Source organism: Lissotriton helveticus, chromosome 12, assembly GCF_964261635.1.
Source record: "Lissotriton helveticus chromosome 12, aLisHel1.1, whole genome shotgun sequence".
Classification (NCBI taxonomy): Eukaryota; Metazoa; Chordata; class Amphibia; order Caudata; family Salamandridae; genus Lissotriton; species Lissotriton helveticus.
Window position 1 is genome coordinate 887201054 of NC_136073.1, and position 16693 is coordinate 887217746.

At 46.3% G+C, this 16693-nt stretch overlaps 1 protein-coding gene across 1 annotated transcript in view; it reads left to right on the plus strand.

The window, feature by feature from the left end:
* Nucleotides 1–16693, plus strand: part of LOC144797757 (IgGFc-binding protein-like) — a 283418-nt gene that overhangs the window by 50958 nt on the left and 215767 nt on the right. The window contains exons 9-12 of the mRNA XM_078668518.1: nucleotides 5901–5979; nucleotides 6097–6243; nucleotides 10450–10709; nucleotides 13681–13765. Of these exons, the coding sequence (XP_078524644.1) occupies nucleotides 5901–5979; nucleotides 6097–6243; nucleotides 10450–10709; nucleotides 13681–13765 (571 nt within the window). The remainder of the gene's footprint in view (nucleotides 1–5900; nucleotides 5980–6096; nucleotides 6244–10449; nucleotides 10710–13680; nucleotides 13766–16693) is intronic.

Consider the following 16693-nt stretch of genomic DNA (forward strand, 5'->3'; position numbering starts at 1 on the left):
ATCACGATTGCTGGTCATCCATACACTCTCTTGGAAAGGGCCACCTTCCTGCCTTTTCTCAGAGCTGGGTCTCTTTCAAGGGGGCCTCACATTATACACAGATTTGTTTCACGAAAGTTGAAAGGTCATCTATGCGGTAGGTCTTGTTTTGAGCTCACCGATGTACATTTAAATATCACTCTTTTTTCCCTAATGCTGATGTTGAACCAAGCATGCCCAGTGTTGTCAGATATGCGAACTGAGGCTGGGAGAGAGAGAGAGTATGATATTCCCAGGATCACACAAGCAGGTTGAGTGTGGATGCTATAATTTATTCTCAGGTTTGTTTGGCTTTGCAGTTGGGTACCCTGGCTCCTCGGCCATAGCTTATCTTGCCCATGCATTATTCATCACTTGTAACATGTCTTGGGACAGAGGGTGAAATCTTCAACCCCGGCCTCCTCCAAGAAAGGGCCAGGAGTAGAATCCTCCAAGATGGCCGCTGTGAGTGCCTCATTTGAGTAGTTTCCCAATGTATGACTCTTTGATGGGAAACATCCTTTACAACGCAACTTTTACTCCGCACTACCATTACGACGCAACTATTACAACGCAAGTCATTACAACGACTTGCGCTGGGGGGCGCTCTAGGATAGGGAATAGTTTCCAACACCTTCCCTACTATCCACGGGGACTGGAGTTGGAATAGTAAATTAAACTGTTCCACTGTCCAGCGCCCCCCAACACAAGTCGTTGTAACGACTTGCGTTGTAAAAGTTGCGTCGTAATGGCATGCGGAGTGAAAGCATGCGTTGTAATGACATACATCCCTCTTTGATTGCACATTTGACTCTGGGTATTCAGAGAACGCTAAACATCTTCACTATATTCGTTCATACTCTTAGATATAGTAAATAGGTAAGGCCGCAGTAATATGGCACTCACATTGCCGCAGTGGCATAAAAGGCAGATGTCACACTTGGGCTATGGCTTGGGCTTAAAGTGAACCTTCCTAACATGTTTAAAATCCTACTGCTATCATTAGCTAAGACTTCTGTCTTTAGTGCCTTGAAGCCCAGAGGCCCTGGGTGCCTAGTGTGTAGGCGTGAGACCCCTGGCACTCTGCAGTAATAGCATTCAAAAATGTCTTGTACTCCAAGGCTGAAGCAACCACTTCTGTTTTGTTAAAGACCAGCCCTACATACAAGAGTCATATTTTCATGAGCTGACTCAGGAAAAATGAAGCTAAATCATCTTCACAGCATTCTATTATGGATTAAAAATGAGGCCCATGTGTGGTGTTAGATGATTTGAATGAACCATCTCTGATAGACCTTGACTTGCCAATGTCCCGCCTCCTACAGTGACCCCGGTTAGATTGTCCCCGCCCAGGTGTCCCCGCCTAGGTGTGCATGGCAGCCATTGGAGAGCGATCATGTATTTTTGGGAAGCTGCCTCCTGAGGTTTCCTGGAAGGAAGGCAGGGGAGGTTGGCTGTGGAACATCTGCCCATTGCTGTTCAGGGGTGTGAGGGGAGGGGAAGGAAAGATGACCCCAGCTGTTCCAAAGTGGACAGGCAGGAACTCTGAAAGCAGCACCTTTTATCACAACATGATGGTATTGTGCACAGGCCTTGGATGCTTTTGGTGTTGCCAGACTGACTCCTGCTACCTCATGAGGTGCCTTAAGCATAGAACCAGCCTAGGTAGGTTGGGGGGGAAGGAGTTACCCCAATTTAACAGGCCACCCCTGAGAGGACTGACTGAACTCCAGCAGTGGAATGGCATTTTGCCATCCTGAACATTTCTCAGTCAGTGCCTCATGGACTTTTTACCCCAAGTCAGGGACGCGCTGTTAATATTGAGCCTGGGATTCTGTGGAAACTTAGCAGGGATAGTTTCAGAGTTCTCCACCAACTGCTTTTTAGAATATAGCTTTTGGTGGCATCCCCACCACCGTAGAATTAGAACACAAATGTTCTTGAAAGAAGAGAAGAAGCGGGCACTTGCTGCTGTCTTCCTGGGTGAGGTTTGAGGGTTGGGGCTTTGCTTCTGCTCTCCCTTGTAGCCGTGCATTGGAAGAGTGTTGGACTTGGCCCTTCTTGCAGGGTCATCCCTGAACTTTTTGCCTTCCTCCTCTATTTTTTCTGACCTGTTGTTGGCTATTTTATGTCTCTGGGCACTTTGCCACTGCTGATCAGTGCTAAAGTGCATATGCTCTCCCTATTGTAAATTGATGTATGAATGAGTGACTCCATGATTGGCTGGTTTGGTTTACTTGTCAGACCCTAGTCTAGTGCACTGAGTGTGCCAGGGCGTGTAATCCAAATGCTGCTGGTGGGCCTGCAGCACTGGTTGTGCCACCCACAGAATCAGCCTTGTAAAATATGTCTAGGGTCTGCCATTGCAGAGCCTGTGTGCAGTTTGGTACTGTCTTGCTGACTGGAAAAGTGCACCCACTTGCCAGTCCCTAAACTTTCCCTTTTCTTCGTATCAGACACCCCTATGGTAGGCCCAAGGGCAGGGTGCATTGTAAGTAAAAGGTAGGACAAGCCTTGGTGTGTGTGGCATGTCCTACTCTTGTCGTCTCATGGACATAAAGGACAAATAAGGGCATCTTTGCAGAAGAATCATCCGGTCATAACTGGACGTAGTCCGCACCCTGGCTGCAGAGAGGGGCTGAGCCTGCCTCGCCCTGGTCTCTAAGCCCTGGTGTCAAGGGAAGCTGACTCGTAGTAGTTTGGGAGCTTTAGGGGTAACCTGGAGGAAGAACATCAGCCCCCTAAAAAGTTGGGGTTTACTGAATGTTCAACCATGGGAGGAATAGGACAGGGTACTGAGCCTGCCCAGGAAAGGCACAATAGAACCGGGCAAGATCGCCGGCCATCCCCCACTCAAACTGCAAGGAGCAAAGCTTTAGGAAGACCTTGCACAGAAAGTACTTAGCCCCCTGGAGCCATGAACAGCCTTGCATTACTGAGTGTATGTATGTATGTATATATGTATGTATAAGGTCTTTTAATAGCGCAAACCTAGCCAAAAGTATCAGAGTGCAGTAAATGGTCACAGACAATCATGCATTCAATGAGTAGTAGCAGAGAAAGCTGTTTGTGGACAATTAATGCCGTGTGACGCAGTGTTCTTCAAATAGCCAAGTCTTCAAATCTTTCCTAAATTGGGGCAATGTTGTGCCGTCCTGATGGACGCAGGGATAGTGTTCCAGATCCTGGGTGCACGGATGGAAAAGGCCTGAGGCCTCTTTTCCCTTTTTTCCACCTCATGGTCTGCAGTCTGACGGTGTCCAGGCTGCAGGTGTGAGATTCGCCACAGCTGGTCAGCTTGTCTGCAGTGTAGGTGGTGGTGTGGGCCATGATGGCTTTGAAAATGCAACAGGTGGTTTTGAAGATGGTACGGGCGGGGAACAACCTTTACAACGAAACCCTAACAACGCGGTACCATTACAACGCAGGTTTTAGAACGAAAGTTGTGGCAACGACTTTCGCTGGAGGGCGCTCTAGGATAGGGAATAGTTTAATTTACTATCCAACACCTTCCCTACTATCCACGGGGACTAGAGTTGTAATAGAAAATTAAACTATTCCACTATCCAGCGCCCCCCAACGCAAGTCGTTGTAACGACTTGCTTTGAAAACCTGCGTTGTAACGGTACGCGTGGTAATACCATGCGTTGTACCGTCATACATCCGTACGGGCCGGCACAGAAAGCCATTAGAGCTTCATCAGGATGGGGAGGATGAGGTTGTATTTCTTCAGACCCTGGGTGTAGTGTGCTGCGGGGTGTCGGATAGGATGCCCCGTGGTGCCAGTGTTAAGTCTGGGAGGCCTCTGACCAGGGTGTTACCACCATCCAGATGCGAGAGTCCGAGGGCTCGAACAGCAGTTCTGAAGTCACCTTCTGTAAGAACAGTTTCTCTTTCTTTGGAAGAGAAAGCTACTACCAGGCCATCTTTGTGTTGTTTTTGGCAAAGTGTTCTTTCAGGGTGTGGTTGGTGTCCAGAGTGAATCCGAGTGTCTTGGAATTTAGTTAATATTGGACTTTGAAGTCATCAAGGTTTTTTATTTTATTTTATGCATTTTTATATAGCGCAGACTTTAACCGAAGGTGTCAGAGCACTTCACAATAGGAACAGTAACGTTACATGAAGAGAAAATTACAAGGGGGCATGTTACAAAAGCAAATGTTACGTTAGATGAGGAAAAAGTGACAATTGTGAATGTAACAAAAGCAAACAAGATACTAGAAGAGGTAGCAAACGATACGTTACAATAGGAAAAAAAATGACAAGTGTGCAAGTTACATAAACATAGAAGATAAAAGTAGCTGTATAATACTGCAATAAGTGGCAGTCACTCAAAACACAAGAACACACTAGGAAGGCACTTCTATAAGCATGGAGTACAGAATTTCCTATAGTGAAAGACCTCCTTGAGGGAATAGAGAGGGCGTGAATTCGATTTGGAAGTGTCTTTGAAGGAGTAGAAATTTGAGGTCAGTTTTGAAGGACCGGCAAGAGGTGATGGTCCGGAGCTGAGGTGGAAGTGAGTTCCAGATTCTCACCGCGTTGCCTGAAAAGGATTGGGCCATCGATCTTTCCTTTTTGAAAGTGGGAGGTTCAAGCATTACATTTTCCGCATTTCGTGAAGGTCTAGAGCCTCCAGAGAGTTTCAGTTTATTCACCAGGTAGCGAGGAGAGGAGGAGTAAAAGGCTTTGTGGGTGATACAGGCAGTCTTGTAGATAGATCTTGCCTCGCTGGGAAGCCAAAGGAGGGAAGATAAAATGGGTGTGATGTGGTCACTTCTTTTGGCCCATATATGAAATGAGCTGCTGAGTGGAGAACAGATTTAAGGGGGGACAGGTGGGATTTGGGGAGGCCAGTAAGAAGAGAATTGCAGTAGTCCAATCTAGATAGAACCAGCGATTGGACCAGGGTTTTTAGGTCTTGCTCCTGGAAGAAGAGTCGAATCCCCCAAAGAAGGCGCAGTTGGTATCGAGCAGACTTTGCAATGGAATTGATGTAGGAGAGTAGATTGAGTTTTTTGTCGAGTATGAAGAAGGTTCATGTTACAGAGCCAGGTCTATACTGTTTCTTGTTTGTTGTTCTTGCTCTTGTTTTAGGCTTTCAAGCTCCATAATGGTATCAACCCCAAGGGCAAAGAATGCAAAGAAGGATGTAAAGGAGAGTGTGTAAATGTGGTAAAGTGATCCCCATAGCAAAGCGGACACTTTGGCTGCAGATTTCCAAGATGTCACTCTCTGAGCTTTTGTCACCAAAACACCATAACCAGCCTCATGGAGCCCTTACCGGCCATCGAGTCCTTCCTCACCCACATGGAGGATTTTGAGCTGCATCTGAGCGACTAAGTCAGAAGGAAAAACTGTTGACCAAGAGTTACAGATACGTCAGTATTTCTGACGTGTCTGTATGGCGCAAAAGTCACGCAGTGCTAGAGTGTGTCACAAAAGTGACGCAACTCCAGCAATGTGTCCTTTCACATGGGGCAAGCCCCATGTGAAAGGGCCTGCGTCAGTGTTACGCCTGCTGTGAGGCAGGCGTAAGAAATTGACGCATTTGTGTCCTAGAAGTGGCGCAGTGAAAACGTATAGTTTTCACTGCGTCACTTCTATGACCCTTTCTTGCATCAGAACGCCCCCCTGCATACATTATACCTGGCGCAGGTATAATGTAACGCAGGGGTTTACAAAGTCACGCATCTACCTAGATGCGTCACTTTGTAAATATGGTGCAACAAGGCACATTTTGATCGCTGCTGGTGCGTTACAAAAAGTGATGCACCGGCGGCGGAAAAGTGACGCACGGCCTCATAAATGAGGCCCCCAGAATATCATAGGTCTGAGTCTGATTGACAGCTGTGTACATTCCTGTCCATTTCTGTTCGCAGTTCATCATCGAAGGCGTATTCGGTGAGGCCATGAAGTCGGACCTTGCAGTGGACAGCGTCCAGGTGTACCCATGCGAGGGTAAGCAAACGAAGGCACAGTCGCCCCGTGATGATGCCAGAGTATATAATGTCATATATGTCATGTATTGAATTATATGCCTAATGGTATTTTTTCTCTTTATTGTTTTGTTGACAGACATTTTTGCAAAATGTGATTTTAACAACAACGAGAAGCCCTTCTGTGACTTTATTCAATCAAAAAAAGATGATGGGGACTGGAGCCGATCCAATGTGACGCACCCAGCAGGGTCGGACAGCCCTCCGGGGGACTACCCCGATGCAAGTAAGGGATTTAAACTCTGCAACAACCTCCCTGACATGTAATCAATGAACAACAAGGGCAGCTGTGCAAGACACGTCAAATGAAGTGCAGATTCTGGGTAGGAACAGCAATTCATATTAATTAATGAAGAAAAGCTGTAATGTGTGGCACCTCTGATAGGTGGGGCTGTCACACTACCTTTTCTTGCAGGCCAGATTGTGTGGTACTCCAAACAACAGTTCAGGAAAATAGCAAATCACAATACACAAGGAATCAATTACCAACAAATGTTTTTTTGGAAGAAGACGAGGAAGGGGAGAAAAAAAGAGAAAAAAGAGAAGGGAGGGAAGAACAAGGGTCAAGGGAAAGGAATTATAAATCAAAAACTATCAACAATTAAATTGGAAAAATATCACAAATTTATTATAAATAATTAATGCGCTCAATAAATAATTGCTGGTTTATGAAATGCAAAACATACACAAAAAACCAAACAAGTGGCAAACAATAATTATGTTATAAAAGAAGGGGTATGACATATACAGAGATTATGTGCCCTCTACAATTCATATGCCACATATGCGTTGACGGGGTTTCCACCGCAGTCAGAAATTGCGGTCATCATCAGGACAAAACAGTTGAAAGAGCGTCAAGAGTCTGTACTTAAAATTCGGGACAGAGCAACCACAATAATTCTTTATGTGCTCACAATAGATTCCGGATTATTAAAAAGGCATCTTGAGTTCACAAAACACAGGGATGCAACTTTAATTCTTCCTGTTGTTTATAAATATATACTAGTGAAGTAAAAGCTTAATCCTCCATCCTAGACGTGTCATTAATTTCCGCACCCAGCAATAGGTCTTAAAGTTCCTACTGCCGCGATGAATTCGAACTTTTTATTGTGGTTGCTCTGTCCCGAATTTTAAGTACAGACTCTTGACGCTCTTTCAACTGTTTTGTCCTGATGATGACCACAATTTCTGACTGCGGTGGAAACCCCGTCGACGCATATGTGGCATATGAATTGTAGAGGGCACATAATCTCTGTATATGTCGTACCCCTTCTTTTATAACATAATTATTGTTTGCCACTTGTTTGGTGTTTTGTGTATGTTTTGCATTTCATAAACCAGCAATTATTTATTGAGCGCATTAATTATTTATAATAAATTTGTGATATTTTTCCAATTTAATTGTTGATAGTTTTTGATTTATATTTCCTTTCCCTTGACCCTTGTTCTTCTCTCCCTTCTCTTTTTTCTCTTTTTTTCTCCCCTTCCTCTTCTTCTTCCAAAAAACCATTTGTTGGTAATTGATTCCTTTTGTATTCTGATTTGCTATTTTCCTGAACTGTTGTTTGGAATACTTATTAACTGCCCCTGGTTCAGGTTGGTGGGTTGCCTCTGTTGATGTTTAGTAGATTGTGTGGTACAGCAGAGTGTCAATGGGTTACATGGCCTCTGGTCTAACACACCTAACTCTTGTCCGCCCCACAGTGGATCCATAAGCCTCCCACTCCCTCCCTACCGTTATCGCCCACTTCCTTAACTTCTCCTAATACCAGAAACCTACAGCCTACATCTCCCACAACCATAATTGATGAACATAACTAGCCTCTGTTCAACAAGCTCCTTTCCTCGTTCTCACACCTCTTTCGAAGACTCGATATCTCTCTTCGGCTCTATGCCATCTAAGCGTCTCTCTGTTCTCTCAATGGTGCTTGCTACCCTCATGCCTTGCAGACCCTCTCACCCACACCTTCCAGCATACTGAGACAACCGTCTACCCAGACCCAAATAGACACAATCTCCCCTAGACAACTCAGACCTATCCTATCTCCAAGAGAGTTATGCAGCTTCAGTCTCCGCTACCCCCTCCTCGTCCCGCTGTGGGTTGCCCAATTTCCACCATCATCTAGGACTGCAGTCAAAGTCACACACACTATCCCGGTGTACGATTATCCCCTCTTAACTTGATACAACTCCCATTTCCCCTTCCTGAACAGCCAAGTCAGAAAGACAACAGCTTCTCCTTGAACTGCATGCTACACAATTGTCGGTCTGCAGTCAAACACGGTCTAGAGATTTTGAGACTCGATCCCGGGCCATAATCTTGATATCCTGATAGCGACTCATCTAACCACACTTTAGACCTTCTAGTTCCTCCCAATCATTCCATTCTGCATCAAGTCCGAGAAGATGAACAAGGCAGCGGTCTCGCACTCGTTCATAGAAACTCCCTGACATGCAGGACCCTCCCAATGACTCCTTTTCGGTCTTTCGAATGCATGTCGATGGAAATGCCCACGTCCACTACCTCCAACATCAGACTGATTTACCATCCCTCTGTCAAAACAACTCCTTCATCGAGGAATTTGTGGATCTCTTCACCTCTCAACTTATCAGATCGGACAACTCTATCTTCCTTGGAGACGTTCAGCATCCACTGGGAAAATGAGGGTAACAGTCTTGTGGACACTTTCACCTCCTTTCTTAACACCATGGATGCTGCAGATTTTCCTCTGCTGTGCTGGGCCATAATGTTAATGGGTGTGGTCATGACGAGCTCAGCTCGTCATGAGCACACAAGAGGTGTACCTCATGACGAGCTGGGGTTAAAGAGAATGCAATCCAACAACTCTGCCATAGACCCACACAACACAAAAACATAATTCTGCACCTGATAATCTCCAATTTCCCCAATCTACAGCCATACAACCCCTTTTCAGTCGACTCGTCTGATCACATTCATATCGCATTCACCCTCTCTGGCTCTTATACCAAAACATAAGGGCAACCCAAGAAAGAGAAAATATGGTTCCGGGACATATCCAACCTTGACTCAGAAGCCATAACCATCACGGCTCTTCCTGCCCTAATCTCGATTACACCCCACCTTGATATTAATGAGGCCATCGACAAATACAACCCCTGCGTGGAATCCCTCATCGACAAATGTGCACCCCTAAAGTGCACATTATCAAGACCAAAACCCTCCAATCCTTGGTTCTCAATAGAACGCTTTCCAATGCAGTGCCTGTGAACTGTGTTACCAGAGCTGGGGTGAGTCCACTCTACTCAAACCTTGAGGGAACTCAACATTGAGGGGCCCGACAGGTGACGTATCATTGGATCCAGTAGAGATATTCGAATAACCCTAGAGAAGGGGGATCTGCTGGAAGAGGGAATCGGGTACTCTCGAGGAGGTGGTATTTCATGGGTGCGAAAAGCCTAAAGAAATTAGTTACAGTAGGTGAGGAGCTTTATAATTTAGGGGCGTGGCCTGAGAGTGCCCAACAAGTGGGGATTCCTATGCTGGAATCGCTGTATCCAAAGGCAGTAATTTCCCTTGCTTTCACCCAATAAAGAGACCCCAGAGATGGCCATTTTTTATCCAAGCTCTTTCGGAGTATTTAGGCACAGTGCTGTGCCCGAAGGCATCATATCTCTGTACATACCCTCAAATATGCGTTATTGGTCCTACCCCTGGCTACTACCATAGGCTTTCTGGACACCTTATTCCTTATACCAGTTAATAGCTGTTTTTTGTTGTTGTGGGAGCCAGCAGGCCTCACCAAATGTGGTGTCACGCATAGCTGCCAAGTGCCTAATTTCTAGCATAACGTTCTTATTTAGTAAAATGTTTCAGTGTTGTGTTTTGCAGCAGAGGAGTGTGCATTTAGCTCAGCCCATACATTGTTACCAAGCCTTGGAAGGATGGCTGCTGTGCTCTAAAATGGCTGCTGTGTTCTTAAATTGGCTGCTGTGTTCTAAAAAGGCTGCTGTGTTATTTGATGGCTGATGTGTTCTAAAATGGCTGCTGTGTCATAAGATGGCTGCTGTATTCAAAGATGGCTGCTTTGTTCAAATATGTCTGCGCTGTTCAAAGATGGCTGCTGTACTCTAATATGGCTGCTGTGTTCTAAATTGGCTGCTGTATTCTAAATTTGCTGCTGTCTGTGTTATTTGATGGTTGCTGTGTTCTAAAATGGCTGCTGTGTTCTAAGATGGCTGCTATGTTATAAGATGGCTGCTGTGTTCAGAGATGGCTGCTGTGTTCATAGATGGCTGCTGTTTTCAAAGATGGCTGCTTTGTTCGAAGATGTCTGTGATGTTCCTAACCCAGAAAGTTGTCTCCATCTTATTTTAATGCACAAAGGTCATCAAGATTGTCCTAGAGTTGCTAACAGCCATCTCTCTCTAACCATAACATTTTTTTTCACAGAGGGATATTACATTTACCAGAATGCTAATCAGTTTGCAGAGGGGGGTTCGACTAAACTGGAGAGCCGTGAGATTTGCTCAATGTCCGAGTTGTGCGTGGAGTTTTACTACTACATGTATGGCTTCGCGGACGCTGAGTTGCGGGTCTTGACAAAGAGTGCCTCCGGGGAACAGATCATCTGGAACAAGAGAGGCATTCAGGCCAACACGTGGCTTCCAGCATCAGTGACTGTGGCCAATGGAACCCAACAGCCCATGCAGGTGAGACGCCAATAACATACAACCTCAGATAACGTTTGCTCATGGCCTTGGGTGCCTACGGGGTCTCCTACAACCAGCTCTTGCATCTACAATCGGCTTTAGATTAGCTGCAGCTGGAAAATACAGAACTCCACCCAACTATGTGATTCAATGCCTATTAGATTCCCCATTTGACTCTTGTTGTGATCTGTCATCTTCCTTTCCCTCAAATTGTAAAGTGCTTTGATATCCTTTGGGATCAAGTTTGCGCTATATAAAACTTTATAAATAAATAAAATAAATAAACTGCATATCTGTTGTAATAGCAGCCAGACTTGCACAGAGCTTGTTTTCATAAAGCAAGTTTGGTAACACCTGTAAATTAAATGCAACATGGTGCAACAACACCATGCCTTTATGCTAGAACAGTTGTTGAGGTTTCACTGATGGGGGGGGTGAAAATAATTTGTAAGTTCGTTACTCTTAGGTACTTAATGTTCTTCCTAAGGTAGCTACAGTTGGCCTAACTTATGGCCAAAGCAATTATGCGGGCATTGTGCCCTGCTGGTACCCAGAGCAGACGTCGCCCTAACTCCTTCTCATCCCATGAACTTCCTGTTACACAGCAGGGACCAATGCAGAGTAAGAAACTTCCCTGAGTGGACTGTTACTGACCGTGTGCTGTGGATGGCACTTGCTTAAAAGGCACAACAATCATTTCTTATTTTAAAACACTGATAGAAAGAGGGCATGTCTGTAGTAAAGGGCTAGGAAGAGAGGTAGAGAGAAAGAAATGGAAATTACGCAAATAAATTATTTTAAACTTTGTAGGGGAACATCCTCTAGAACAAGTAATACAGCTCTTTTGGTGATAAAATATCTTGCGGCTTCTACAAAGGGCACCTTGGCGGAGCCAGGAGAGTTAGGAACTAGGGGCCAGATGTAGGTAAATCTATTTTACCGACACTTAAATACCGAATTTTACCGATTCGGTATTTAAGAGTCGGTAAAATAGATGTACCGAGATGTAGGTAAATCCAGATGTGGATTTACCGATTCTTTAAAAGTCGGTATTTACCGATTCGGTAAATACCGACCTGTAATGCTCCATTCATTCCTATGGGCTTTGAAGCCCATAGGAATGAATGGGGCATTACAGGTCGGTATTTACCGATCGGTAAATACAGATTTTTGGCAAGGGTGCAGGGGGTGTCACTTTGACACCCTCTAGCACCCCCAAAAAAGGTTCGGGGGCCATATGGCAGGCATACCTGCCCTAAGGGCAGGTCTGCCTGTCATATGGCACAGGTGTGCATGCACACATTTGCATGCACACCTGAATCGGTATTTCACCATCAAATTGAATTTGATGGTAAAATACCGATTTCTTAGGCCTTGTGGGACTCATAAGAGTCCCACCTACATATCGATTTTACAGATTCTGTAAATATACCGGTCGGTAAATTTACCGACCGGTATATTTACAGATTCTGTCAAATTACAGGTCGGTAAATTTACAGAACGGTAAATTTACCGATTCTGCCCCCTACATCTCAAATTCCTTTTACCGGTCGGTAACGGCCGAATTCGGCCGTTACCGACCGGTAAAACCCTACCTACATCTGGCCCTAAGGGGCATATTATCAAGAAACAGAGGTGAGATTCTCGCCACTTTGGCGGCAGAAAACTGCCGCTAAAGCGGCGATAATGGGCTTGATAATATGCCCTTGAGAATTCCAATAGAAGCCCATGTTCTGGTATCAACATGGGCTTTTATTGGAATTCTCAACTACCAGCTAAAGATGTGACCAGCAGAATATGTTGATTGAAAAGCGCAATTTTTCTTTGTTCAGTTCCTTGGCACCAGAGCACCTTTGAACATTTCTTGGTTGCTGCTCATTGGCTGAAGACACGCCCGCTGCCATTTGACCAATAGGGATCGGGCAGGAAGACGGGCCTATTTCTGAACTTTTGTTCTGAGTTTTTATTTTTGTAGCTGACACACTGAGAGTCCCTGCCTACTGCTGCTGTGCTCATTGGTCTGATATTCCTGCTGGCAACACTCAGCTGCAAAAAGAACGGATAATGAACGAAATGCAGAATGAATCAAACATTCACCGCCAGTCACAGATTTGGGTTAAATCCATTGTTGTTTTGCAATCCACATCATTCCAGTTTGGACCCAGCCATATTCAAATCAGTCTTGACCCTGCTCCTCATGGGAACAGATGAGCCGAATTGCATTCTGTCCATCATTTCTTTGTGCAACACATTTCGCGATATGTGGGATGGGTATGCTCAGACGTGGGTCCCTTGCTCACTGTGCCACTGGATTCAAGCTAGCCTGGCTGATGAAGTGTGATGCCCAGAAACTGGTCCCAGGATGCTTGTTTCCGGTCCAGGGAGAACCTGACCTGGCAGTTCGGTCTGGACTGTTCCCATGAGGCACAGGGTCAAGACTGATTGGCATATGTCTGAGTCTCAACTGGGGTGGCATGGTGAGCAAAAGAACAATGGATTTAACCCAGATCTCTTGACTGGGGTGAATGTTTGCATTGGTCAGCATTCCATCCATCATTTGTTTACGTGGCAACATTCAGTTATGTAGTTGTAGTTTGTCCTGCCTGGAGGGCAGGGTGTTTCCTGTATGGCTTTGTTTATGCACAAGTGACTACAGTGCTGTGCATGCCCTACTGTGATCTATTCTGCACTTAGGCATCATGTCTTTCTATTACTTGGGGATCCTCCCACCACTCTGGACGCAGATCCCATTAGCATCAGAAAGCTTAGAGAGGCTGCCACTCCTGTGCACCTGATCTGGTGTACACCCTTGAATTGCCTGTGGTTTAGTTATCGCACACTGTCCTGTACCCTGATTAAGATGCGGTTTAAGTGCTGAACTAGCCCCATCCCAATAGGAGAGCTCACGAAAAGGTAAAAACATCCCTCACTCTATCTCAGGTGATGAAATGATCCTTCTCTTCCCCTACAGGTGGTCTTCGAAGCGATCCGGGGTGCTTTACCAAATATGAACATTGCGCTCGATGAGATCTCCATCCGGAAAGGACCGTGCACAAGTAAGGCTTTCTGGCTGAATGCGTGAGTTTAGCATGGGTGGTGCAGGTAATGTGGAGTGTGGTTGTCGGTAGCTCACGCAATGCAAGCACCTTAAGGAACCAGAAGTTTTTTTTAGCAGAGATTCAGTAATATCCGGACACAATCCTGCCCTGTGCGCAGGGAGCCTTGGATGCATCGTTCTGCCCTATACGCAAGGAGCCTTGGATGCATTGTTCTGCCCTATGCGCAAGGAGCCTTGGATGCATTGTTCTGCCCTATACGCAAGGAGCCTTGGATGCATTGTTCTGCCCTATGCGCAAGGAGCCTTGGATGCATTGTTCTGCCCTATGCGCAAGGAGCCTTGGATGCATTGCTCTGCCCTATGCGCAGGGAGCCTTGGATGCATTGCTCTGCCTTATGCGCAAGGAGCCTTGGATGCATTGTTCTGCCCTAAGCGTAGGGAGCCTTGGATGCATTGTTCTGCCCTATGCGCAAGGAGCCTTGGATGCATTGTTCTGCCCTATACGCAAGGAGCCTTGGATGCATTGTTCTGCCCTATGCGCAAGGAGCCTTGGATGCATTGCTCTGCCCTATGCGCAAGGAGCCTTGGATGCATTGTTCTGCCCTATGCGCAAGGAGCCTTGGATGCATTGTTCTGCCCTATGCGCAAGGAGCCTTGGATGCATTGCTCTGCCCTATGCGCAGGGAGTCTTGGATGCATTGTTCTGCCCTATACGCAAGGAGCCTTGGATGCATTGTTCTGCCCTATGCGCAAGGAGCCTTGGATGCATTGCTCTGCCCTATGCGCAAGGAGCCTTGGATGCATTGTTCTGCCCTATACGCAAGGAGCCTTGGATGCATTGTTCTGCCCTATGCGCAAGGAGCCTTGGATGCATTGCTCTGCCCTATGCGCAAGGAGCCTTGGATGCATTGCTCTGCCCTATGCGCAGGGAGCCTTGGATGCATTGTTCTGCCCTATGCGCAAGGAGCCTTGGATGCATTGTTCTGCCCTATGCGCAAGGAGCCTTGGATGCATTGCTCTGCCCTATGCGCAGGGAGCCTTGGATGCATTGCTCTGCCCTATGCGCAAGGAGCCTTCAATGCATTGCTCTGCCTTATGCGCAAGGAGCCTTGGATGCATTGCTCTGCCCTATGCGCAGGGAGCCTTGGATGCATTGCTCTGCCCTATGCGCAAGGAGCCTTCAATGCATTGTTCTGCCCTATGCGCAAGGAGCCTTGGATGCATTGTTCTGCCCTATGCGCAAGGAGCCTTGGATGCATTGCTCTGCCCTATGCGCAGGGAGCCTTGGATGCATTGCTCTGCCCTATGCGCAAGGAGCCTTCAATGCATTGCTCTGCCTTATGCGCAAGGAGCCTTGGATGCATTGTTCTGCCCTAAGCGTAGGGAGCTTTGGATGCATTGTTCTGCCCTATGCGCAGGGAGCCTTGGATGCATTGCTCTACCCTATGGATGCATTGTTCTGCCCTATGCGCAGGGAGCCTTAGATGCATTGTTCTGCCTTATGTGCAGTGAGCGTTGGATGCATTACCAGTGGACTGGTCGGATCACCACATGATCTTATTCCACATCAACCAAAGAGTGCTATCCATGCCACCCGTACAAGACCCACCCAAATGGTCCAGAAATCTCACCCAGATTCACCGTGGCGTCATGGAAGAAAGGCTAAATTCGCTCCTCCCCAGCGGCAATGACCACCTCTCCACAACCGATCTTCCCTCGCTCTATAACTCGAATATGGTAGTCTTGCTTGATCAACTAGCAACCCTGAAATAAAAAAAAAGCTGAGCTATTCCATCCAGATCATGGTTCGACTCAGACATCAACGAGAAAAGGAGACAATTAAGAGCCACAGAAAGACGCTGGAGGAACAATCCTACTACCATCCACCGCGATCAACTCAGAACAGTCCGGAAGAAGTACAACAGTCACATCAAGAACAAAAAATCCCAGTTTTTCCGCTCCACACTGGATAGCGCAAAAAACAGACCCAAGGAGCTCTTTAACATCATCAGACAACAATACTCCAAACCCGCTACGTCCCTAGGGCAGGCATCCAAAGATGTTTGCGACAACCTCGCCAACTACTTCAATGACAAGATTTCCAAGATCAAGCGCTCACTGGACATCAATAGCGCCCCCCTTTCCAAAAGCAGCCTGTCTGGGGTGTTTGGTAGCGCACTCTTACCCCACACTAAACCCTGGTCACTCTTCCATCCCATCCCAGAAGAGGAGATAGTCAAACTGATCTCCACCTCCAAGCTTATCTCACGTCCTAGACCCTCTACCCGCACAACTGACCAAAAAGCTGAAACTCTCCTTAGCCCCACTCTGGTGCAAGATTATAAACAGCTCCCTAAAAAGCAGAATCATTCCAGACTGCCTCAAAATAGGACAAGTCACCCCACTGCTGAAAAAACCTGGCATGGATATCAACTATTTGAATAACTTCAGACCCGTCTCCAACCTTCCTCTTCTATCCAAAATCCTAGAAAGATGTGTACTCCAACAATTAACTCAACACATGGATGGTATCAACCTCCTTGACTCCCATCAGTCTGGCTTTAGGAAAGACTGCAGCACAGAAACCGCGATAATCAACATCATCAATGATATCCTCAAATCACTAGACTCAGACCAATGTTGCCTCCTCATTCTCCTAGACCTATCTGCAGAATTTGACACAGTAGAACACAAACTTCTCATCAAGGCTCTCGAAGAAAGGGCCGGACTTGACGAGGTGGTCCTCAAATGGTTCTCCTCATTCCTACACAATCGCTCCCAGAGAATCAAAATCAAAAGCTTTGAATCCGACCTTCACCAAGTCAATAGGGGAGTTCCTCAAGGGTCAGTGCTCTCCCCTCAACTCTTCAAAATTTACATGGAACCCCTCACCACCCAACTCAAAAAAGCTAACATTCCCTTCCAC